The 26,274-nt window shown below is 48.2% G+C and overlaps 1 protein-coding gene across 1 annotated transcript in view; it reads right to left on the bottom strand.

The window, feature by feature from the left end:
- PDIA5 (protein disulfide isomerase family A member 5) overlaps window positions 1–26,274 on the bottom strand; it is a 92,815-nt gene that overhangs the window by 1,866 nt on the left and 64,675 nt on the right. Inside the window, exons 12-15 of the mRNA XM_005893411.2 lie at window positions 15,686–15,756; window positions 15,003–15,163; window positions 11,161–11,291; window positions 4,792–4,862 (exon numbers count right to left, since the gene is read on the bottom strand). Of these exons, the coding sequence (XP_005893473.2) occupies window positions 4,792–4,862; window positions 11,161–11,291; window positions 15,003–15,163; window positions 15,686–15,756 (434 nt within the window). The remainder of the gene's footprint in view (window positions 1–4,791; window positions 4,863–11,160; window positions 11,292–15,002; window positions 15,164–15,685; window positions 15,757–26,274) is intronic.

Raw genomic sequence — 26,274 nt, 5'->3', positions numbered from 1 at the left:
GAGGGCTGCTTAATGGCAAGAGCAATCCACAAGCGTTACAGAACAGGGGTGGCACTGATGAAGCCAAGCCTGCTCTGGATGCTACGAGGACAGTGGTGACCTTGACAAAGTCAGCCATCGAGCAACTGACATTCTTACTACAGGAAGGCAGTACAGACACATCACCAGCGAGATCACTGTGGAGTCCAAAGGATGCCCTGAGGAACTAAGAGGGTGCTTGGATAGACCACGGCCAGAGGGGCTGCTTTCACCAGGATGGCCCAGGAGGCCTTTCCAAGGAGCTAACATTTGATCTGAGCCACCAGTGATAAGGCAGCCAGCGGCATGAAGGCCCGAGGGAAGAGCACCCAGCTAGGACCAGCCCATGCCAGGACCCGGGAGAGGAATCGGCGAGGCACCTTGAGGGCCGGAACCCACTCAGGAGCCCACACAGAACTACGACTGTGCTGGAAGTTTAAAACTGCTGAATAGCCGTGACTCACAGGGTTGTCTGGCTGCTGGTTACTCACATTTGGATGGAGGCCCTCTTTCCAGGCAGGAGAGCCCTGCAGGGCACCAAGAGTCATGCTTATTTACCTGTGCCCAGGGCTGACAGGCAGTGAAGAGCAAGCCTTGCATTCTGGTTACCAGTCACTCGTCCCCCACTTACCCACCCTCACGCCGCCCCTCCTCGGCTACACAGCATTCTATACGATGCGACCTCTTAGAGCAGAGTCTGCAAACTGCCCACAATCGCTATTTGACTCTCAGTCCTCTTCTGTTTGGCCCACAGAAAATTAAAAAAAAAAAAAAAAAAAAAAGAATCTGACTTAGTCGCCAACCTAGAAAAAGAGCCCAGAGATTTTTATATAAAGTTTGGCTTTCCAGCTTTTCTTTAAAAGCCAAATCTGAGGGCACTTGCCCTGCATCATTCCCATGGGCAATATGTGGCTAGGAAAGTGGGGTAGCTGTCTCCTTCAGGCAGGGTCAGCTTGCTGTCTGTCTGTGTCCACACATACCAGCAGGCTTCTGAGAATTCCAGCTCATCCTCTAAAGCCCTTCCTGATTTATTTAGGAATGTGAGGCAGAGGCTCCTCTGGCCATCTTCAGGGCTCCGTTTCTCAAGGCAGGTGCTGAGCGGCCGGCCCGGTGGGAATCATGCACCAGGGCAGCCCTCGTCTAGGGGCCGTCGCTCCCCTGCTAGGCTGTGAAAGTGTTTAATGAGCTTCGCTCCAGGCCGCTACTCTTCCTGCATCCACTTTAAATTATGAATTTAATCTGTATACATTCCCTGGAGCTGTGGGAAATGTAGTGTATGGTTTTATAAATTGACTAAATAAAAAATGGGTACTTATTCTGAATCCCCTAATATAGCTGCCAGTTACATATCCAAAGTGCTTCTTCCAGCTGCAAAGGCTCCTTAGCTTTCAGTCTCTATAGAAGAAGGGGAAACAAGCATGGGCCCTCTACAGGAAGTGGCTTAGACTCTCTGGAAAGAAGGCAGCAAATAAACCTCTCCACGTCTATCCCAATTTCACCTAAGTGCTGCCCCCCTTACACCCCCTCAAGATTTGCACCAGCTCACCCACAGTGCTGAATGTACACTAACTTCTAGATTTGTTCAGTGTCCTGCAACGCCCTGTCCGTCCAGCACTTGCCAATGGCACCTGCAACTCCTGGCTGAAGGGAGCTAGAAATGAGGCAGTGATGGAGAGGCTTGAGGACACCTCGCCTGGTTTCCTCAACCTCCGAGGGGGATGACCCTGTCCCTGCTGAGGTCTCCAGGGACTGAACCTAGTTAGCCATGAAGTGATTTGCTCATTAACACACCTGTTCTGGCTTCCCTTCCTCCGTCCCCTCCACTGATCCCCAAGACCACCTCCCCAGAAATCCCCTGCACGGGAGTCCAGGCCCCGATTCCACTTCTGGGAGACCTCTGACAATGCCTATACATTCGGTTCTGATGCTGCCCCTTTCCATCTGGTACTTTGGGCTAGTCATTTAACCTCGCTGACAATCTCCTCATCTGTAAAATGAGAGAGTAATAATATCGAGGTGACTAAACTACTGTGAGGACAATGTAACAAAAGGCTTTAGAAGTAATACCAGCAGAAGAGGAGGAGCACTTAGGAACTATCAAACATGTTACCCAGGTCCTTTATCCAGTCAACATCTACAGAGATTTCAGGCGTCAAGACTCGGGGGGATTCAAGGGCAAATGAGGTCTCTGCCCTCAGGGAGAGCTCCCTTCTATGAACTCGGGGGATGATACACAACACACACCGCACAGCCAGAGCCACCCTAGCTTCACCAGCCAATCACAGAGGGGATCCCGCTGCTCCAGGGCCTGCTCCTGGGATGACCTTGCACCTGGCCGGGGCTGTGCTGAACTGCTGACCCCCTACCCCCACCCCCGCGCTGGGACACTTTGCTGAGCCGTGAGAGACGGGCCCCACTTTGTCAGGCCAGTGGTCAGCCTTCCACTTGAGATCCTTGTCCTCACGGCCACCTCCAGAATGCCTCCTGTTCCAACACTAACAGTGTGCGGCCCTTTCTACCCCCAGCATGTCAACTGCTAAAGTCCCCAGTAACCTCCTGGGAGGGGGAGGCTCCCCAGTTAAAATATGAGCTGCCTCATGTGGCTTTATTGATTCAGTAAAATAAATCTCTGCAGGAGCTAATATTGACTTTGGCTATGAAAATGGAAGTGAACAACCAACTGCATATTGATTGGGGAAGGAACAGGGACAAGCTTCTGGGTGGGAAGAAAAATGCAATTCTGCCTCACAGGTGGCAGCATGGGGTGTCAGGAAGAATCGGGAGTCAGGAGACCCACTTCTGGCTGTCAGTGACACACAGGGTGTTCCTGAGGAAAAGACACAGCTCCTCCTTTCTGGGCCTTCATCCCTCAGGAGGAGGAGCGGGCTGGACAGGCCAGCAGTCCCTAAACACCAGCCTGTGGTCAGCACAAATTCCTGGAGCCATCCCCCAAGGCTCTGATCTGATAGTTCTAGGATGGCACCCAGCCATTACGGGACCAGCGCCCCGGCTGAAAACAGGATGCTTCCTGCTGCTACTGAGAGCCATCTCCAGGAACGCTGGCCTGCCAGCTGCCGGGGACAGAGAGTTAAGTGTGTTCCTGAAAATGGGTGAGGGTGATGCTTGGCTTGGAAGGAGACAAGGAATAACTCTAGGAAAAGGTCAGCAACGTTACTGGCCCAAGTTAAGATAATTAAGCAAAGGCGTATCAGTATCTCAGAGAAGGAGGGGGTCACCATGGAAACGAGACCCCTCTACATCAGCAGGGGGGATGGAGAAGAGAAGGAACAGCCCTCAGCTGCCAATGGCGGGCACAGACAGGCTAGTCTCATGAGGACTGGTGTGATCCCCTCACGGGCTCTGGAGACCTGAGCAGCCAAGGGGTGGGGAACCCCCACTCCGGTCACCCTCGGACCGGACCTTGGTGCCCAGGGCACCAAGTGTTCTGGGTAAAGAATGATGGGAGCTTTGTTGGAGAGACTGCCAGTCCAGCTCTGGTCCTGGGGAGTAAAGGCCTCCCCGAACCAACCCATGCCCAGCCCTGCAAGGGACAAGCAGCCTGGGCTATGCTGGAGCGGCCAGACTGGGAGCAGCCACCCTGCTCAGGTCGAGGGTGGCAGAAGTGGGTGGAGGGGTGAGGGAGACAGAAGACAGGAAGCACCTCCCTGCCATGCCCCTCTCAATGCAAGCCAAGTGGCAGGGAGAGGACAAGTTTCTGTCCTTATATTCCCTCTTGATGGTAAAGGGTGTCTCAAGGGCACAGGCAGGGCTCGCAGGTGACCATGGGACTTCCTGATTCAGGGAAGGTGTCTGGAGTCTGAGTCCTCCCACATGTGCCTGGCTTCCTCTGACTCACTGTTCCTATATAGCTCTCACCACCCCATCACTGCCACCGTGGGGCCAATGCAAGGCAATCTCAGCATCTGTATCCCACCTGCCCCAGCTGCGCCTGACAATTCCACCTGGAAAAATAAGGCAGAGATGTATCGGACTTTGGATTTGGGTGTGTGTGAGTGTGTTTGGGGGGCATTTCAGGGGACAGGTTCCTACGATGGAGTCCCAGACTGGGAAGAGACTTTGAGACCATCTAACCAGCGCTGTGACTTTAGAAGAAGGAAACGTTGAGACCTGGAGAGTCTTACAGCTCACGCAGCTTAGCAGCAGCGCAGATGCACCAGCCTGAGTTCTGGGGTCTTCTCGCTGCCATATGCCCCTGCAGCCTCGGAGTCTGCCTGGTCTGCTGGAGCTGCCGAGAGCACTGCCTGAGGCCCCCTCCCTGTGCTCTAAGCCGATCTGCAGCTCTAGTTTGTTAATTTTCTGCTTCATCAGTCAGCAGCTGCAGGAGCCTTTCACTTAGGCGGGATGAGGCTCCGTTCCCATGGCCTTGCTCTCCTCCACCATGGCCGCCTCCAGTTGACTTTTGTGGGATAGTTTTATTTGTACTTTTAATTATACAAGTAGTGCATGACTACAAATCCTACCGTAAAAAGATGTGAGCATTAAAAAAGAATGAACAAATGACCCCTTTACCACCCCTTCCTTCAAGGAAGGGCTGTAACGGTTCAGTGTATCCCTTTCAGTCGATTTTGCAGCATAAATGCAGCCAGCTCTATCCTGCCTTCTAAACAGGATGTCCTGGTTGCCAGAAATCCCTATGTCTCAGCAGAAGCTGCTTGGGGAGGGCGACCTGAACAGAAGGGAGGAAGGTGTGGGCACTGGTGGTAATGGGAAGCTGGAGGTGGGACAAGAGATGAAGAGGAAGGGTATCCTTACCTTTCGGTCATCTTTGAAGGCATCAGCAGTGGCAGTAAAGTGTGGAATGGCCTTCTTACAGTGCGGGCACCCTGTGTGAGAGGGAAGGAGAGAGCCTTGCACATGGAGCCTCCAGAGAGGCCTTTGCAGGAGTTTCTCTCCTCCCAGCAGACTTCAGGGTTCATCTGACTCCCACCCACTGCACACCCACCGTCAGGGTTCAGGCATCAACCCCACCACTCGAACTCTCCATTGTGCGTCTGCTGTCCGCACGAGGGCTCTGCAGGAGGCCTGTGCCAGAGTGAGGTTCACTCTTGCCTGGGACCTCCCACCCCATACCCTCCCACCCCACACCCACCCCCAAGGCTGGGGGTGGGGGACACAGACACTGTGGTCTTGCTCTGCAAGCTCCTTGCACGGAGGGCTGCCCTCAGGGTTCAGAAGAGCCTGATCCAGGGTGCAGCGGGAGCTTCAGGCTTAGAAGAGGAGGACATGTGCTCTGGCCTCTCAGAGCCTGTTATGAAGCTCCTTCTTGTGCCCCAGTGACAATGGCAGAGTTCGCCACTTCACGACTGAAAAGGCGCATGTGGGAAAGTGAAGGGTGGGAGCAAGCACTCTGCCTGACTCGGGCAGCTCATGCACTGCTGTTGATTCCCACATTCCCCCCAGCCCTCACCCCCGGACCGAGGACCCCTGGTTGTCATGCTGTCCTTCCACTCCTGCCCTAGAGTCCGCCTGAACTCTGGATCCAGGAACAGGAGCGTTGAGGTCAGGCTAAGAGGAGGACAAACTGCCGGAGTCCCTGCCGCTTCTCAGGGCCTGGGTTCCCGACCCAGGGAAGAGAACCATAGCTCCAGAGGCCCTGAATGGGACAGTGGGATGTGTGCTGCCCCGAGCCCCTCCGGTTCCAGCGACAGGTCCCCGGCATGGGGCCCACCTGCGTGCGGCCTCTTTCTCCTGTCTTGGCAAGCCCAAGACACCGTCCTCCAGGAAGGAAGCCCAAGAAACTGAAGGCTGCTCTGGCCCAAACCCGCTTTTCCAGCCTTCCCCTCAGCTTTGGTCCACTAAAACCCAAACCCACCTCTCCCTACCGCTCTCCAGACACTGAACCCAACTGCCAAAAGAACAGAACTGCTTTGAGGGAAGGAGTTCCCTGACTGTGGTAATTAATTCTGATCAAAACACAGGTGGGAGAGGCCAGATGCACCCTGGGGAGCCCGGGCTCCAGCCAACTTCTTGACCAACAGTCGGACCAGGCCTTCGGGCCCTCCCACAGCCTTGGGGAAGCCAAGGCAGAGAACAGAGACAGCCTGGCTCATCTGCTCTCTCTCTTTTTAAAATAAGGTAATAATGACTGGCATTTCAAAGGGTTTGTGAAACCAAATTAAGGCAGAGCTACAACTTTAATTTGAATTTAGCACGTGAGCTGGTTTCTGAGATGGGCGGGACCACCCACATGGCCTGGCTAGTGGAGTGGCCAGATGGCCCCAGAGCAGCATGGATGGTGGTGATGGGAGGATTTTCCCAACATCCATCACAGGAGTAGAGATGAGAGCTGGGCTGGTCACAGTTACACCTGAACTGAGACAAAGTACTGAGCATAGCCTAACTCATGGCAGATGCCAATGGCAATTATAAGAACATGGTACTAATTTTTCCCAATAGAGGGAAGAATGGCTCAAATTCATGCAAATATCAATACTACAAAGGAATGACAGTATAGAGCTTTCAAAACATTTAAAGAGCAAAATATACTGGTCAAGAGTTCATCAAAGTGTGTCCTGCAGTACCTAGAGGTCCCCTGTGAGTGGCACGTGAATGTCCACTAAGACATCAGGCTGGCAGGAAATAAGCTACTCCCTTCCCCCAAATCTGTATCACTACTAATTTCTCCTTTTTAACTTCTCTGCTTACTGAAAGCATAAAGGTCACTGTCAGTTTAGTGCAAATTCCTGCTACCATCAATTTAAAGCATCCAGGCCTCAGATTAATGGCCTTCTGCTACATCTCATTTTCTCATTACCCAAAAGAAAGAGCATGGCAGATGAATAACTAGAGGGGAGGTTGTTTTAGAAAGGGCATGAAGATGTTCCCCAGACATGTCAGGTGGGCCAGAAGAGGCATGATTTTTTAATATGGGCTCTTTAAAAAGGCACCACCTCTGTGTCGCAGGAAACTAAAGCAGCCTCCCAGAGTTGGGAGAGAGGAACAAAGACCAAGGACAGGACAGAAAATTCCAACTCAGCCAAGCTGGCCTAAGAGGGGCAGTCACCATGACCAGACCATTCAGAGCAAACAGAGGGGCTTGGAACAGGAGAGAACAACAAAACAGCAGGAGAAGAGCTGTGTAGAAACTATGGGGGGAGGATGTGGGGGGAGGTGGGATACAGGGGGACAGGCAAATGGGTGCTTGCTTTTTATTTTCCACCTACCTTTATCAGGTATGTGACCTTTCTGCAGTATTTAGATTCTTTATATACAAATTAAGTATATGTTACAGTCCATGGGGTAGCAAAGAGTCAAACATGACTGAGTGACTAACCCTTTTACTTCACTTCACTATACACTAAATAAGAATATATTATACGCTATACACTAAGGCAATGGCACCCCACTCCAGTACTCCTGCCTGGAAAATCCCATGGACGGAGGAGCCTGGTAGGCTGCCGTCCATGGGGTCACTGAGGGTTGGACACGACTGAGCAATTTCACTTTCACTTTTCACTTTCATGCATTGGAGAAGGAAATGGCAACCCACTCCAGTGTTCTTGCCTGGAGAATCCCAGGGATGGGGGAGCCTGGTGGGCTGCCGTCTATGGGGTCACACAGAGTCGGACACGACTGAAATGACTTAGCAGTGGCATACACTATGTTATATACACTTATATAATATAAGAATATATTATTTTATTGCTATTTTATTGCCAAGAAAAAGAAATGCAAAAAGGCAAAATGGTTGTCTGAGAAGGCCTTACAAATAGCTGAGAAAAGAAAAGAAGCTAAAGGCAAAAGAAAAAAGGAAAGATATACCCATTTGAATGCAGAGTTCCAAAGAATAGCAAGGAGAGATAAGAAAGCCTTCCTCAGTGATCAGTGCAAAGAAATAGAGGAAAACAATAGAATGGGAAACACTAGAGATCTCTTCAAGAAAATTAGTGATACCAAGGGAACATTTCATGCAAAGATGGGCACAATAAAGGACAGAAATGGTATAGACCTAATAGAAGCAGAAGATATTAAGAAGAGGTGGCAAGAACACCCAGAAGACATATGCAAAAAAGATCTTCATGACTCAGATAACCACAATGATGTGATCACTCACCTAGAACCGGATATCCTGGAATGCAGGCTTTAGGAAGCATCACCAGGAACAAAGCTAGTGGAAGTGATGGAATTCCAGCTGGGCTATTTCAAATCCTAAAAGATGATGCTGTTAAAGTGCTGCACTCAATATGCCAACAAATCTGGCAAACTCAGCAGTGGCCACAGGATCGGAAAAGGTCAGTTTTCATTCCGATCCCAAAGAAAGGCAAAGACAAAGAATGTTCAAACTACTGCACAACTGCACTCATCTCACACACTAGCAAAGTAATGCTCAAAATTCTCCAAGCCAGGATTCAACAGTACGTGAACCGTGAACTTCCAGATGTTCAAGCAGGATCTAGAAAAGGCAGAGGAACCAGAGATCAAATTGCAAACATCTGCTGGATCATCAAAAAAGTAAGAGAGTTCCAGAAAAACATCTACTTCTGCTTTATTGATTATCCCAAAGCCTTTGACTGTGTGGATCACAACAAACTGTGGAAAATTCTGAAAGAGATGGGAATACCAGACCACTTGACCTGCCTCCTGAGAAATCTGTATGCAGGTCAAGAAGCAACAGTTAGAACCGGACATGGAATAACAGACTGGTTCCAAATCAGGAAAGAAGTATGTCAAGGCTGTATATTGTCACCCTGCTTATTTAACTTATATGCAGAGTACATCATGAGAAATGCCAGGCTGGAGGAAGCACAAGCTAGAATCAAGACTGCAGGGAGAAATATCAATAACCACAGATATGCAGATAACACTACCCTTATGGCAGAAAGCAAAAAGAACTAGAGAGCTTCTTGATGAAAGTGAAAGAGGAGAGTGAAAAAGCTGGCTTAAAACTCAACATTCAAAACATGAAGATCATGGCATCTGGTTCCATCACTTCATGGCAAATAGATGGGGAAAAAATGGAAACAGTGACAGACTTTATTTTCTTGGGCTCCAAAAGCACTGCAGATGGTGACTGCAGCCATGAAATTAAAAGATGCTTGCTCCTTCGAAGAAAAGCTATGACCAACCTAGACAGCATATTAAAAAGCAGGGACATTACTTTGCCAACAAAGGTCCGTCTAGTCAAAGTTATGGTTTTTCCAGTGGTCATGTATGGATGTGAGAGTTGGACCATAAAGAAAGCTGAGCGCTATAAGAATTGATGCTTTTGAACTGTGGTGGTGGTGAAGACTCTTGAGAGTCCCTTGGACTGCAAAGAGATCAAACCAGTCCACCCTAAATTAAATCAGTCCTGAATATTCATTGGAAGGACTGATGCTGAAGCTGAAACTCCAATACTTTGGCTACCTGATGCAAAGAACTGACTCCTTGGAAAAGACCCTGATGCTGGGAAAGATTGAAGGGAGGAGGAGAAGGGGACAACAGAGGATGAGATGGTTGGATGGCATCACCAATTTGATGGACATGAGTTTGAGCAAGGTCCGGGAGCTGGTGATGGACAGGGAAGCCTGGCGTGCTATACAGTCCATTTGGTTGCAAAGAGTCGGACACAACTGAGCGACTGAACTGATTTTATTGCTGAAAACATTTTAAAGATTTTTTTCCATTAGGTAGTCCCCTCCCCCCTGCTCCTGTCCAGTGATGAACACACATCTCAGAGCCCAGAGCAGAGCTCAGGGCAGGACATGGCAGCCAGAGAGATAGGAGACTCCAGACACCAAGCCCTCTGCCAGCAGCTGAGTCGCTCAGCAACAGGTCCTGAATGGATCACATTTAGTTATTTCTCATTGGTATGGACTGTGAGACTTTTGAGGTGGGCAGGGACCGGGCCTCTTTCCCAAGTATCCTGGGTCCCAAACATGAAGCACAAAGCTGTTACTTTAAGGAGGTCATTAGCACCCCCTCAGGGTAGGTGTCCCCACTGAGGTCTGGGGGCAAGGGGAGAGAATTTGGAGAAAGTATTCAGTCTGGATTCTCTCAAGTCTACCCCATGGCTGGTCAAAGGCTCTCTCTCCAGCCAGGTTCTCACCAGGTGCTGGGAAGTAACTACCCTCTGAATCAGGATTGTGACTAAGACAGGGTATCAGCCCAGGCCGCGGGCAGGGCTCCATCATCACTAACTTGCTGCCAAGCTTCAGGCAAGTCAGGCATCTCCTGGTCTCAGTGCTGCACCCCCAACTCTGCCTGGAAGGAAGATAGCTTCTTAAGATCCACACAGTCTTCTGGACTTACTCTCAGGACAGAGGAGGACAGGAGGAAGCTCTGCAAGGGACTGAAAGAGCGCAAGGCCCACTTGCAGAAGAAAAGGCACAACCAGAGGAAGCGTCAGCCACAGGAGGGCGGGGTTGGAGGCTAGGCCAGGAGGCGACCTGCCTGGACAGTGAGAGCTGAGCAGACCTTCCTCACTGGAGAGGAAGGCACGGGAGGCTAGGACTAGACTGAGCCGCCTGCTTCTCTGTGGAGTGCAGCTTTGTTATCCCCATTCCATTACACTAAGCTGTAACCTGGGGGAGAAAGGGCAGAGCAAGAAATTCAAGAGCCTTTCCTTTACGAATCAGTGAACACACAATTTGAGATCACAAACACCTACATCAGCAGACACGTCATTCCCTCAACTTAAGCTTTGATTAAAATGGGGATCCTGGTGGGGAGCTCTGAGCAAATGTGACTGAACTTCCACCACAGCTTCAACCCCATTGCTTCAGAGCCACTCAGGAAGGTCAGGGAGAGGAGGCTGGGCTGGCGGTGCTCAGGAAGATAGGAACACAGAGGCCTAATGAGGCGGGCTGAATTCCCAGCTAAGAAGTGCCAGGGTTCAAAGGTGAAGTCAATGGCTGGAGGGATGGAGGGAGCCAGATGGGGAGAGTCCAGGGACGTGAGGTGGCTGAGTAATCATTAATACAAGGCAGGCCTCAGGCACAGGCAGAAGCAGAGGGCTTTAGGACTATTGTGAGAACAGAACCCAACCGAGCCGGCCCTGGATTCTGAAGGACCTCAGCCAGGAATGAAACTAGAGCCCTGCTCACAGCGAAAATGGCCCAGGGTTGGCTTGCGGCTGCCCAGGTCCCCAGGGGATCTTCTCACCCCATCCTTCACCCCTCGGCGACCACCCCAGAGACTTACATGGGGCGTAGAACATGACCAAGGCGTGCTTCTTCCGCTTCAGGGTCTCCCGGAAGTTGTCCCCAGACAGATGCAACACGCTGGTCTGCTGCTCTTCCCAGGCGGGGTCTGGGGGTGGCGGGGACTCGGGGCTAAAGGAATCGGAGTGGAGGGGAGACAGTCACTGGGAGAAATGCTTCCACCATCCCCCCAACCCCCAACCACTCAGGGGAGCACATAAGAGAAAATCACTTGGCATCCTTTCCAAAACTGAATTCAAATCCTCAGTTTAAACAGAAAGAAAAGTGAACTGTCTGCAAAGATTCCCTCCAAGGAGCCTCTTAAGAAGCCATTTTGTGAAGGTGTGAAGGACCTGAGCCTGTTTTGGGGACAAGGAGCCTCTCCAGTCGTCTCCTCGCCCTGGGGAGAACCCCAGCACCTGGGCTCCCTCTTTCCCTCCCTCCTGCCTCTTCTGGTACCCTAAGCACTCCATGATCTTCTGCTCCCGAGCCTTTGTTCTGGTGGAGAGAGCATGAGCCAAAGAGTGAGGTAGGGTCTGCATTCAAATCCAGATTACCGATCACCTGCGTGACCTTAGGTTAAGTTACCAAACCCTTCTGAGCTCCCACTTTCCTTTCTGTTAAATGAGTACAATGATACCTACTTCCTGGGATCCTTAAGAAGAGCAGAGACAGAGCATGTAAAGCACCTAGTCGGTCAAGCAACTAACAGTTGCTAAGAGCCTGTAAGCACTCATACAGGACAGCCATTCGATAAAGGTTCACAATTTTTCAGGCTACTTCTGTCCACTGGTCCCTCCACTCTGCCTCACAGAAGTATAGATCTCCAGGGTCTTTTAAAGCCCTTGCTGCCCTTGACCCCCTTCCTACAATCGTGCTTCTCTCTCCCTTCTCTGAGAAGTGGCTCTGGGGAGTGGTCCATAACCCATGCTGCCACATCCACTCCCTGCCTGCACTCCCTTCTTCTCCTGGTGCCACACAGCTCCTGCCCACCAGACCTCAGGCCTTGTACCCAGTGAAGGCAGCAAAGCGCAGTGCCAGCTGCCCCAAGTTCATGCTCATCTTTCAGAAGCCCTCCTTCCAGGCACCTGCAGAGACCCCATCCACCTTCCCCAAAGCCCATTCTCTTCTTCTGGTTCCATCTCCATGCTCCTGCAATTCTCAAAAGGTTTCATCCATCTGCGTGGCTTCCATAACACCCTAGGCTGAGGATGACTCGAGCCCTGACCTCTCATCCAAGCCCATTTCCAGGTGTTCTCCCAGTATTTCCACCTGGAGGTCCAACTGTCACCCCAATCCCAACAAGGTTTAGAACTGCTCCCCTTCTTCCACACCTCCTGAAACAGTTTTCTTCCCCACCTTCTTCGTTTGGTTAATGGCACCCCTGCTCTTGTGACCAAGACTGGCCTCTCCCAGCCTTCCTGTCTTGCCCCATTCTTTGCCCTCCAGATCCCCTCATACACCCTGGGTTCCTCAGCTGACACGACCCACCAACCCTCTGCTCTGCTCTGTCCCAGGATCCTGCTTCCCTGGGCTGGTCTGCTGGTGGGCACATCTTAGTCACCTGATCGGGTCACTCGTGCACAAGCCTAGAGGCGCCATCAACCTCACCCAACACCATCTGCTCACCCTCCTGCTGGTGGCCTCAGCCCCTCATCATCTCAAAGCATCTGCTGTTAAATGATGCTCTGCCTGGTGGATTCCTTTTGAGCTCCCAAAGAACCACAATTTGTCCCAAGGAAAGGCACTTCACCTCTCTGAACCAAGGAAATAGGGATAGGCCTCGGTAGGATCTGAGTATAAAATGGGGCAACAGTTATACAAGCATGCTGCCAAGGCTGGGAGGTTCCAGCACTTAGGTGGCGGCACCATCAGTTACTGCACCACATGAGAACTGGCATCAATAACAAACACCATGCACAATAATCCAATTTAATCCTCTGAACAAGTCTATGGGAAAAGTATTGTCTCCACTTTACAGATGGGAAGCTGGGGCTTAGCAGGGTCAAGTAAACAGCCCAGGGTCATGATCTGAGTGCAGGGTTCTCAGACTCCGAAGCCCACGCTCTTACCCTTGTGCTTCTTCAGGTGGTGACTAGGACAGGAAGGACAGAGACCCTCCATGCTCGCCATCTGTGTCCAGTCCTCTGGACCAAGGATTGGTAATGATCAATCCTCTGGTTCCCCCAGCCCTCTAACCACAGTGCAAGCACCAGGGACCTCACCTGAGCCCCTGCCCTGCTCAGTCCTTCCCAGGGAACCAGCCCTGGCAGTAGAGTGAGGCCCGAGAGGTAGGTGTGAAGAGCAACCTGCCTCCTGCACCAGAGGACCAGCAGAGAGAGCATCTCGTTCCTCTTGGAGATGAACCACTGCTCCCTCTGGTCCTAAGACAAGGCCTGGCTACTCTGAACATCCACCCCTAGTGATCAGCAGGAGACTGGAGGGGCTGAGACCAGGACCTGACCAGTCCACTCACCTCTTGCCAGAAGCCTCTCCTGAACCAAGTGGAAACTTTGCTCCTGTTCCATAAGTTGGTGTTTCTCAAAACCCCATCACTGATTTCTTTCATTCACATTTTCCGAATCAAAGGTTCAGAATCTGCACTTCAATAAGCACCTCAACACCAGGTAATGTTTACACACATCCAAGTTTGAGGACCAGTGTTCTGACAAAGTAACTGCCCCTGGATGCTGCTATTTTGCACAGTTCTCACATCACTGGGTGACTCTCAAGTCTTGGTTCTCACACGGGCACGATTATGCCACACACCAGGGGCCTCTGCAAAGGCTGGAGAGTGTCTTCTTTGACTTTACCTTTCCCTCAGTCCAGAAATGGGGCAGTATTCTCAAATATTCAAGTTACGTATAGGTGTGATTCTCGGGGGAGGGGTGAGGACAGGAGAAAGCACTTGTGTGGTGGCCCAGTTAGTCCCCTCGCAGGAGGGGGACAGGCTAATAACTGCAGGTTCCAAAGTCCTCGAATGAACAATTGCAAGGCTCCTCATGATGTTTTTTGGACTTGCCAGCTGCCATGGAGTGAACTGTGTCTCCTACCCCAAATTCTTATGCTGAAGTCCTAATCCCAAATACCCTAGAACGGGACTGTATGTGGAGAGAGGGTCTTTAGAGAGGTAAGTTAAAATGAGGTCATTCGGGTAGACCCTCATCTGATCTCACGGGTGTTCTTTATAGACGAGGAGATTAGGACACGGCTGGGGGAAGACCATGTGAGAACACGCAGATGGCCACAGAGAGGCTCAGGGAAAGCAACACCCCCGATGTCTTATCTGGTCTCTAGAATTGTAAAAAAAACAAAACAAAACAAAACAAAAAAAATAACTCCTGCTATTAAGCCACCTGGCCTGTGGTCCTGGCAGTGGCAGCCCTCACAAACTAACACCCAGGCAGAGGGAGCTCTTCAACCCTTTCTTTTCAACCCGAAACCACCAGGGGCCGCCCCATGGACACTACTGAAGGCCCAGAATTGGGCCCCTGGAGTCCAGCTCTGGATGTGAAGAGCTGGGTTTCCTTTGTCCACTCACAAGGAATGGCATAAAGTGTATATGATGAAACCTGGGGCTAGCACACTGGGGAAGGGTGTCCTAATAAAGAATCACATGGCTTCCTGCAGCTGACGCCACCACACCTAGAAAGGTTACTGTGACCTGCTGGATGAGGACACGGGGTCCTCATCTGAGGATTGGGATTGGGAAGCCCTATCTGTCTTGGCTCCTAGGCCCTGAGCCAAGGTCAGCAGCTCCTAAGTGTACTTCATCTCCTCAAGGCCCTGTCCAGCGGCCGACAGCCAGGGACCAGCACGTGCTATCGAGACCATCAGACTCACTTTCGCATCCACTCGATGAAGCTCTTCTTTGTTCTGAGCGCAGGCACTGCATACTTCTCCCCATTCTTAAAATATTTGAGTGTAGGAAACTCGGCAATGTGGAATCGTTCTGCCAGGGCCTTGTTGACGGTGGCATCGACAGCTGCAAGGACACCAGAGCTCTGGGACGGGGGAGAGGCCAACCATGCATGACACCCTCAGACGCGGTGCTGGCAGAAGAGGAGCCCGGACGCCGGCCCCAGCCCACCCTGGGCCTGTTAGAACCTCATGGGGCGGGAACTCCATACATCCCAGGAACAACTGGACACCGGCATGTCCACCAATCTCATTTGTGGCCTGGAGTAGACTGTGGCAGTTCCCGATAGGCAAGGTCCCACAGAAAAAGAACCATGGGGCTTTATCCCAGAGCCCATGACCTTGGCATAGGTCACCTGGATGGGTACCTCCAGGTACATTCCTCTGAACCAGACCCCATGGTCTCTGAGCACTGCTCCACCCCTGGTAGGAGCCCCACCTGCTTGACTAAGACACATCTACTCAGGGACAGAGAAGGCCTGCAGGGCTCCATGGAGCTGGAGAGCTGCTACAGAGTTTGCAGGGGAAAGTTGTCCTAATGGTTCGTATTACTGAATGATACGAATTTAGTAGAGAGCAACGGGGGAGGTTAAGGAAAGAAAGCTTACATCTCCTTCTCCGTGGAGGACTTCTGCTGCACTCTCAAACTCTGGCTTCATTTTCTTACAATGTCCACACCCTGTGGGAAGAAATCAAGAGAAACCATCCCCATGGCATGGAGGCTCCAAGGATGTCTCCTGCCTCCGGAAAACGGCTGGGTCCTAGTACTAGATATCAGGGGTACCCAGGAGAAAAGAATAACAGTACCAGCTCAGAGAAAAGAAAGCTTTCACCTGATCCACTGGGGGTGGGAGGGGTACAAGAGGCAAAAATGAATCAACTGCATCAACAATACTGGTGATATGTGTATATATAGGTCCCATGTGCCAGGCCCTGCTCCAGGTGACTGTCTGTATGACAGCCCTACAAGGTCTGAACTATGTTATCTCCATTTTATAGATGAGAAAACTGAGGCACTGAGAGGGTGGATGACTGCCCAAGGTTCATACACAGCCACACGTCACACAGCTGGGCTGAAAACCCAAGCAATCTAGCTGGAGGCCACGGCCACCAGCAGCGTGTGCTTCCTAGCACCATGCAGGCAGAAGTGAACTGGGCCTTGAACTGAGAATAAGAATTCACAAAAGCAAGAGAATGGGGGAAAAATCAAGTTCTGACTGTCCCCACAAGGGAGGTGGTATGATCTGACAAGCACTTGTCATTTCCAAACAAATGGCATTTTCTTGGGATAGACTGCTTTGCTTTGCCCTCTTCTCCTTACAACCACTTGAATGCAATAATGCTACAAATAATAACATTTGATACATTAAAAAGGAAGCCCCACCTACTTTCTGTAGGTGATAACAGGACACTTTTAAATTGCTTTCATTTTAGCAGAAAGAGAATTTTCTAGCATCTCGGCAAAGGGGGCTATGAGGCCAGTAGGACCAGACTGGTTTAGCTGGAGACCGCTCTCAAGGGAAAGCTGGCTGGGGTGGGTACACACAGACAAGGCTAATTGGATACAGGGACGTGACCTGGCCTTCTTGCGGTGTGTGCTGCTGCTTGGGAGCTTAGAGCACCATGATTCTACTACTGATTATTGGGAAAAAGGAAGACAAGAAAGGAAGATACGTGGAGACCAAGCAGCATGCTATTACTAAAAAATCAACAGGTCAATAAAGAATTAAAGAGGCTATCAGAAAATACCGAGGCATGGAAACACAACTTTCCAAAATCTATGGGATGCAGAAAAGCAGTTCTGAGACTTAAGTTTATAATGATAAAGGGGAACTTCAAGAAACATCTCAAATAAACAACCTAATCTATCATCTAAAGGAATTAGAAAAAGAACAAGCAAACTTAAAGGTCAGTTGAATGAAGAAAATAACAAAGATCAGAGAGGAAATAAATAAGACAAAGACCAAGAAAACAATACAAAAGATCAATGAAACCAAGAGTTGGCTTTTTTTAAAAGATAAACAAAATTAATAAACCTTAGCCAGGCTCACTAAGGAAAAAAGAGGACTCAAGTAAATGAAAGAGGAGAAATAACAACCAGTTATCAGAGATATGAAAAAATCTACTATGGTTATACACCAAAACCTAGAAAAAATGAACAAATTTCTAGAAATATAATCCTTGGAGACTGAATCAGGAAGAAATAGGCAATCTGAACATATTGATCACTACTAGTGAAGTTGAATTCATAAAAAAAAAAAAAAAACTTTCAGCAAACAAAAGTCCAGGACCAGATAGCTTCACAGAGTAATTCTACCAAACATGTAAAGAAGAGCTAATATCTATTCTTCTCAAACTAGCTCCTGAAAATGGAAGAGAATGGAACACTTCCCAAATTCTTTCTACAAAGTCACCATTACGCTGACACTGATACCAGGTAAAAGCACTACAAACTAACTTTCTGATGAATACAGATGTAATATACTCTCTACAAAATCTGAGCAAACCAAATTCAACAATATATATAAAGAATCATACAGTATGATCAAGTGGGACTTATTACAGGGATGAAAGGATGGTTTAATATCTGCAAATAAATCAATGTGATACAACATATTAACAAAAAGACCATGTCAATAGATGCAGAAAAAGCATTTGACAAAATTCAACGTACATTCTTGATAAAAACTCTCATCGAAGCTGGCACAGAGGCAACACAGCTCAACAAAATAAATGCCATTCATGACAAACTCACAGCTAACATCACTCAGCAGTGAAATGCTGAAAGCCTTTCCTCTAAAATCAGGAATAAGACAAAGATGTCTCCTCTCACCACTTTTATTCAACATAGTCCTAGCCATAGCAATCAGACAAGTAAAAGAAATAAAAGGCATTCAAACTGGAAAGGAAATAAAATCATCACTATTTACATATGACATGAAACTACATATAGAAAACCCTAATGTCTCTACCAAAAAACTATTAGAACAAACAAATGAGTTCAGTAAAGTTGTAGGATATAAACTTAATACACAGAAATATGTCATTGTCTTTATACTAATAACAAACTATCAGAAAGAAAAAGCAAGAAAACAATCCTGTTTAAAAACTGTATTGAAAAGAACAAAATATCTAGGAATAAACTTAAGGAGATGAAAGACCTATATTCTGAAACTATAAAACAATGATGACAAATTGAAGATGATACACAGAGATGGAAAGATGACCTGTGTTTGTGGATTAGAAGATTAATTAATTATTAAAATGTCCACACTACCAAAGCAATCTACAGGTTTAATACAATCCCTATCAAAATGCCTATGACATTTTTCAGAGTTAGAATAAATAATCCTAAAATTTATATGGAACCACAAGAGACCCTGAATTGCCGAGGTCATCTTGAGAAAAAAGAACAAAGCAGCTGGAGATACCACACTCCCTGACTTCAGACAACACTGCAAAACTGCAGTAATCAAAACACTATGGTAGTGAAACAAAAACCGAGATCAATGGAACAGAATAGAGATCCCAGAAATAAACCCACTTAGGATCAATTAATCTCATCTATGACAAAGGAGGCAAATTTATATAAAGAAAAAACGACAGTCTCGTCAATAAGTGGTGCAGGGAAAACTGAACAGCTAAATGTTAAAGAATAAAGTTAAAACATTTTATCACACCATATATGAAAAAGAACTCAAAACAGAGTCAAGACCTAAATATAAAACTTCTAGAACACAAGTGGAACACTGACAAATTGTAGTAAAGTTTGTTTGGATTTGTCTCTTAAGGCAAAAAAACAAAAGCAAAAATAATCTAACGGGACCTAATTAAACATAAAAGCTTTGTGTAGCAAAGTAAACCACTGACAAAATGAAAAGACAACCTACTGAATGGAAGAAAATATTTATAAATGATATGACTGATAAGGGGTTAATAAAAAAACAAACAGCTCAAATAACTCAAAATCAAAAAAAACAAACAATCTGAGTTAAAAATGGGCATAAGACTTGAACAGACATTTTCCCAAAGACATTGCTAATCATTCAGTTCAGTTCAGTCTCTCAGTTGTGTCCGACTCTTTGCGACCCCATGAATCGCAGCACGCCAGGCCTCCCTGTCCATCACCAACTCCCGGAGTTCACTCAGACTCACGTCCATCGAGTCGGTGACGCCATCCAGCCATCTCATCCTCTGTCGTCCCCTTCTCCTCCTGCCCCCAATCCCTCCCAGCATCAGAGTCTTTTCCAATGAGTCAACTCTTTGCATGAGGTGGCCAAAGTACTGGAGTTTCAGCTTTAGCATCAGTCCTTCCAAAGAAATCCCAGGGCTAATCATTAGAGAAATACAAATCAAAACCACAATGAGATATCACCTGACAGCTTTCAGAATGGCTCTCGTCAAAAAAGTCCTCAAACAATGAAAGTTGGCAAGGAAGTAGATAAAAGGGAACCTTGGTACACCATTGAGAATATAATGGTGCATTCACTATGGAAAACAGTATGGAGGCTCCTCAAAAAACTAAAAATAGAACCATCAAATGGCCCAGAAAGTCCACTCCTGGGTATATATTTTGAAAGAAAAACCAAAAAACCCCATTAATTTGAAAGGATATATGCACCCCAATGCATAGCAGCATTATTTACAACTGCCAGGATATGGAGGCAACTTGGCCACCTCATGCAAAGAGCTGAGTCATTGGAAAAGACCCTGATGCTGGGAGGGATTGGGGGCAGGAGGAGAAGGGGACGACAGAGGATGAGATGGCTGGATGGCATCACCGACTTGATGCACATGAGTTTGAGTGAACTCCGGGAGTTGGTGATAGACAGGGAGGCCTGGCGTGCTGCGATTCGTGGGGTCGCAAAGAGTTGGACATGACTGAGTGACTGAACTGAAGTGTCCATGAACAGATAAATGGATAAAGAAGAGGCAGTACATGTATACAATGGTATATTATCCCACCATAAAAATAATAAAATTCTGCCATTTGTAACAATGTGTATAGACATAGAGGGTACTATGCTTAGTGAAGTCAGACAGAAAAAGACAAATACTCTATGTTAATCACTTATATGTGGACTCTAAACAATAAAAGAAGCAAATGTTTATAACAGAACAGAAACAGACTCACAGATAGCACAAACCAGAGGTTACCAGTGGGGAGAGGAAAGGGAAAAGGGGCAAGATAAGGGTATGGGATGCAAAGTTACAAACTACCATGTATAAAATAAGCAACAAGGACAGAGCACAGGGATGTATAGCTATCGCTTTGTAAAAGCTTTAAATGGAGTACAATCTAAAAAATATTGAATCACTATGTTGCATACCTGAAACTAATATAATACTGTAAATCAACTACACTTTAATTAAAAAAAAAAGAATTGGGACAAAAGAAGGAAGGAAGGAAGACACACACCAGTATTACCAGAGGAGCCCTCTCACACATACCCCCTTCTCCCCAGAAGCCACTGGGCCACGTAAACAGCTTTCCTGCCTCCATCTGAGCACTTTGGCTAGGACAAAAGTTCCTCTTTCCTTCAAGGTCATTCTTGCAGAGCTCAGCTCCACGTGGCCTTGAGACACACATTCAATCTCTGTCTGTTCCAGCTTTCTCAGTCTATGCTCACTTTGTTCCTCCCACTGACAGGGGCCCCACAGTGTCTACCCTAACTGCAACCCCCCAAATACAAATACACACACACACACACATATAACAGAAAATACAGGGGCCCCACAGTGTCTATCCTAACTACAACCCCCCAAATACAAATACACACACACATAACAGAAAATACAGGGGCCCCGCAGTGTCTATCCTAACTACAACCCCCCAAACACAAATACACACACACACACACACCAGAAAATGCAGGCCAGTGTTGTCAAGCCCTCCTCTGGAGAGAGTGCTCCGGGGAAGCCATGAGATGACTCGATGGATGAAATTCACTGATGGAATCCAGCCCGGGGAGTGGCCACGATTCTCAGCGGCACTAAAATGCTGGTCCTTCTCAAATGAGCCAGAGGAAGAGGACCCCTGTGGGCTCATGGTCTGACTAGAGCCCACTTGGGACGCTGGTGAACCATGCAGATATCAAAGTCATCACAATATTAAAATATAAGAACATTATTTTCCAGAGCTGAACATTTAGCATGATCAGAACCCATTTGCACTTTATAAACAACTGGGCTACAAAAGTATCTTTCGTTTTGTTTTGGTAAACTTTGTTTGGAACTGAAAATGTGATTTCCCCACAGAAGCAATCTTCTACACAGATTCTATGTAGAGCCTCAAGAAAGACCACAAAAGCCCATTTAACAGGATGTTCCTGAAGCATGTAGAGCACAGCATTATTTCTGTTTAAAGCCCACAGTCCAGCTTGGGACTCCCCCACGGGCCTCTACCTGCAGGCAGCAGCCGCCTACAACAGCCAAACAGAGAGCATCCTCCTCTGGTCTGGGAGGACTCTGGGCTCTTCTGGGTCACTGACATTCTTGAGAATTTAATGGAAGCTTCTCTCTCACCTCTCCCATATTGATGTATATACAGTCTATATTTATGAATAACTTCAGAGGGCTCTGAATGTCCTGACTGGTTCACAGACCCCTGGTCTTATAAGAGGCCAAGACAGGGAAGGGCTAACTCCGAGGCAGTCACTTTCCCGTAGTAGTCGGGGTAGAAGAACAAGGAGCTGTCTACACAGGTGTCAGACTGAGGTTCCCTTCCACGTGGATCCCCATGTCTGGAGTAAATCAGATATTCTAAGGAGGATTCTACTGACTTAACATAAAATATATTGACTTAAAATTTTTTTTTTTATCTGACTAAAATAAAAGGAATAAATCACTCTCTGGGGTTTACAGTCAGGGGGGTCTACAGCTCTTAGAGAAATCCGCAGGCCTGCCTCCAGGCTGAGAACTCCCGGCACCCTGCCCCGAGGTAACCACCCGCTCCTCGCCACTACCCGCAGCTCCCAGGCTGACTCCCCCTGGGGTGGAGGGGCTCACCTTGCATGAAGAGACATTGAGAAAAAGAAGCTCACAGGCTCTCCCCCTGCTGTGGAGGACTGACACGCAAGAGTTCTCTCTGCCTTGTAGTAAGTAGTGAGTGGCCTGAGCAGAGCCACTCAACCCAGAAGAGCAGAAGGAAAAGAGGCCTGGGCAAGCCTCAGGAGACCCGGGCTTCCGGCTCTAAGAGGCCTCCACGGCAGGCAGGAGGGGCAGGAAGGGGATCCTCCCCTGACCACCCCCTCCTCCATCAGGATAAGAACGTGATGTCAAGCAAGTGCCAGCAGGGCCCACGTTCAAGGTGGGCAGTGGGACTATGTGAGAGTGAGGGCAGAGAAGACAAAAAAGACAAAGTTACTCACAGAAAACCATTTTTTCTCTCCAAAACGTACCAGTCAATGAGGCAGGACCCCTGAAGATGAGTGAGTTCACCTTCATACTTTTAACAGACTCAGTCCTTTGATGCTACTGCTCCCTGGGGAAGCAAATGGACTCCACATCGCCTGCCAGCCTCTATCAGCGGCGGGCTGGAGATGGACTCCTGAGATGGAAAACTAGCTCACAGGGAAGAGGAGCTGTGATCGACCCGTGAGGCCTGCCCTAGACATGGGAGGGGTGGCTGGAGGACATGTGGAGGTGACAGATTCTGTGGTGTGCACACACGGCTCTCCTGAACCTCCAGCCCCGTCTGTAGGACTCTACCAAGTAATAAAAGGGCTCACTCTCTCTGCACTGGCTTTCCACACACTGTCTCAGCAGCTTCACGAAACACAGGACAGAGATCACCAGAAATGACAGCTCTGGGAGATGAAGTGATAAACTGGGGGTGGGTTTCCAGGGGCCACGGATAAACAAGATGGGATTACAAAGTAGGATTACAAGGCTTCTGGCTGGAGCACACTGCAACCACACAAGCCAGTCTTTTTCCCAAAGTTCTGTCCACAGCCCCCAGCTCACTCCATCACAGCCGCAGCCCTGATGGACAAGGCCTCTCTAGACAATGTCCACCCCAGCTCTGGCCCAGACTTTGACTCTCTAGTTCACTTCAGCTCCCCTAGACCACCTATTTCTCTTCTATTCATAAAGGACGTCTTATTCATATACTCCTATGGTAGTTCATTTTGCAATGCCCTGTGACTGTTAGATTGCTGTCTCCTGATATTTAGGGGGTGACCAGGGCATCTTTTCAAATCATAAGTCTTATCAAATTCCCTTGGTCAAAACTTTCCAATCGCTTCCATCACAAGCAGATTGAAATCCAAACTCCCTCCCACAGCCACAAGCTCCACATAATCAGACCTTCCTGCCTTCAACCTCAACTCAGGGAGTGTCCCTCTGTCCTCTACACTGCAACCTGTGACCTCTTTCTGTTTTCCTATCTCAGCAAGCTCATTTCTACCCTCACAGCTCTTAACGAGCTATTGCCTGGAACATGATCCTCCCCTAGGTCTTTGTATGACTGACTGCTTCACATCACGCAGGCTTTAGCTCACATTTCACTTCTACAGAGAAATTCCCTGACCACCTAACCCCAGGGAGGCTCAACGCATCACATTCGCTTCGAACAGCCTGTTTATTTTCTCGACTGTTCTCCAAATAGCTGGAGTAATCTGCTTACTTGAACCCTCCAAACCCCCAACTGGGATGAAGCTCTGTACACACTGATCTCACTTAGTCTCACTCCCCACCACATCTCTGGTACTGAGGATGGCATCCTACACACTTTGTGAATGAATGGCTGTGTTGTTCAGGTTTAGAGCAGTGCATACAAGGTTGAACTGAATCATTCATGCCTGGCTGAGGAGGGGATGGTCAGGAGAGCATCCGCTTTCTTTTGGGGCAAAAGCCACACCAGTTACTAGGTTGACTAAACCTCTATTTAGTAAAACCAGTAGCTATGTCATTTACAATGTGCACAGCCTCACCGCACCCCACCCCCACCCCCAAATTTATACACTTCTGTGTTCCTTACTAGGTCCGGAAAACATCTTTGGAAATCTCCAATATATCTGGATGTCATCCTGAAGTTTCCCATACATTTCCAAGAGTTCTCCCGATAGAGTTACTGGTTTTCACTACCAGCCGCTATTCCCTCTGCTCCCTGAACAAGATACAAAGGCTAAGCAATAAACTTCTGTAAACAGTTGGGTTGAGGAAACCAGCCAGGCCTCTGGGAGGAGAGCTGTCTGGCTGAGCAAAGGTCTCCCTCGCTGGCAGCTGCCTGCCCTGGGGAGCTGAGAGTGTGAGTGGTGACTGTCTGGACCCCAGCCTCCAGGACGGCTATGTGGACAGGACAGAACTCCGGCCCGCTGCATTTTACTATCCTGATTGTGATTTGATGGGCCATTAAGTTTTACTGCCAAACTTCCTTGTTGGGTTTTTATCAGCTGTGTAAGTACACTTACACCGATTTTCACGACCTGGCAAAGAGGCTGCCCAGCAGCTCCGCGACCACTCTTTTCTGGCTGTGGGAATGCTGGCCTCCCGTCAACCTCAGGCCTTTGCATTCCTCTGGATTCCATTAACTTCAGTTACACCTAGGGTTTTATTATAGACCAGCAACGGAGACTTTCCTGGCTCTTGTAACCAGAATCTTCCAGGGGACCAGATTATTCTAGAAAGCTCCTAGTACCTGGCACTCGAGAAGAACCTGGATTTTCCTACCCACATTCCTGCTGCCTTGCCTGGACCTTGGCTTGGACAAGCCAGGGAGGTGGGGCTGCTAAAGATGCTAGCAGAAACACTAATGCTTTAACATTTAACACTGTGACAGGCCCCCCCTAGAGACCTCAGGCTCAAGGCTTCCAGCTGTACCTGCACCAAAGCTGACTGTAGACACTCAGACACTCTGGGGCAGACACATCCTGATGAATGGCTCATCTTTCTCGTTTAAAGAGAAAGCATGGGATTTTTCCCCCCTTCCTTTACATTAGTATAAAATGTAAATAACAAGCTGTAAAATTTTTTCTTCCAGGCTTCTATCCTAAGGAGATAATCTGACATGTGGACAAATATTTATACACAAAAATTACCCTCTGCAGCATGATTTATAAGGGGAAATACAGTAAACAACTCAAATCTCCAACATTATGGGGCTGGTTAGGTAATTTATGGTGCCGTTATATAATGGAATATTATGTGACCACAAAAGTATGAACAAATAAGCATTTTTAATAACATTATCTTGTATTATGTTAAGAAAAACATAAATGAAAAAGCATGGAAAACAGAACTTAAAATGAAATCCCTTCCTCCCACCTGGCAAAACAAATGAAAAAGCCAGATGAATTAAAAAGCAAAATGAGAAAAACAAAAATATCACAAAATAGATTTGTGCTAAGTTGCTTCAGTCTTGTCTGAATCTTTGAGACACTATGGATTGTAGCCCGCCAGGCTCCTCTGTCCATGGGATTCTCCAGGGAATACTGGAGTGGGTTGCTATGCCCTCCTCCAAGGGATCTTCCCAACCCAGGGATGGAACCTGCACCTTTTGTCTCCTGCACTGGCAGCTGGATTCTTTACCATTAGCACCACCCAGAAGTCCTAGGACACTATTTTTACATCCCGGGGATGGATATCCCAGAGGTCAAGAGGGAAAGAGCAGGTTCTCAGAGGGCTTGGTCCTTGCAGGCTGTGGCCCTAGGACCTGGGTTTTTCCCTGGCCCTACCTTTTTGGATATATGACCTCTGGCAAGCTTCTCAACCTTTTGGTGCCTCCCTTTCCTAAGCTGTAAAATGGAGATAATCATGATACCCACTTCACAGGACTTCTTGTGAAGATTAAATGAGTTCATATATGGAAAGTGCTTAGAACAATGCTTGATCCACACCAAGTGCTCAATAAACATTCTAGCTTGTATGTGACTATAAAAAGGTAATGCTGTTGTACAATGAAAAGGCAGCATAGACCAAAAGTAAGCAACAGACCAACAGGGAACATCTGGAACACAGAAAATAGATAAATTAATAACCCTAAGTACGGAGCTCTAGGTCAAGAAGAAAAAGACAACCCATAGAACAACGGACAAAGGGAATGAACAGTTGGCTCACAGAAGTAGTACGAAAGGCTGATTACCACATGAAGGGATGCTCACTTCCCTGGAGGCCTGGGAGCTGCGGACAAGTTGTCCCGTTGCCCCATCTAGCAGGAATATAAACGGCTGATAGTATTCAGGGCTGGCGAGGAGGC

The sequence above is a fragment of the Bos mutus genome, chromosome 1 (assembly GCF_027580195.1).
Source record: "Bos mutus isolate GX-2022 chromosome 1, NWIPB_WYAK_1.1, whole genome shotgun sequence".
In the NCBI taxonomy this organism is placed as follows: domain Eukaryota; kingdom Metazoa; phylum Chordata; class Mammalia; order Artiodactyla; family Bovidae; genus Bos; species Bos mutus.
This window is presented reverse-complemented; position numbering and strand designations above follow the sequence as displayed.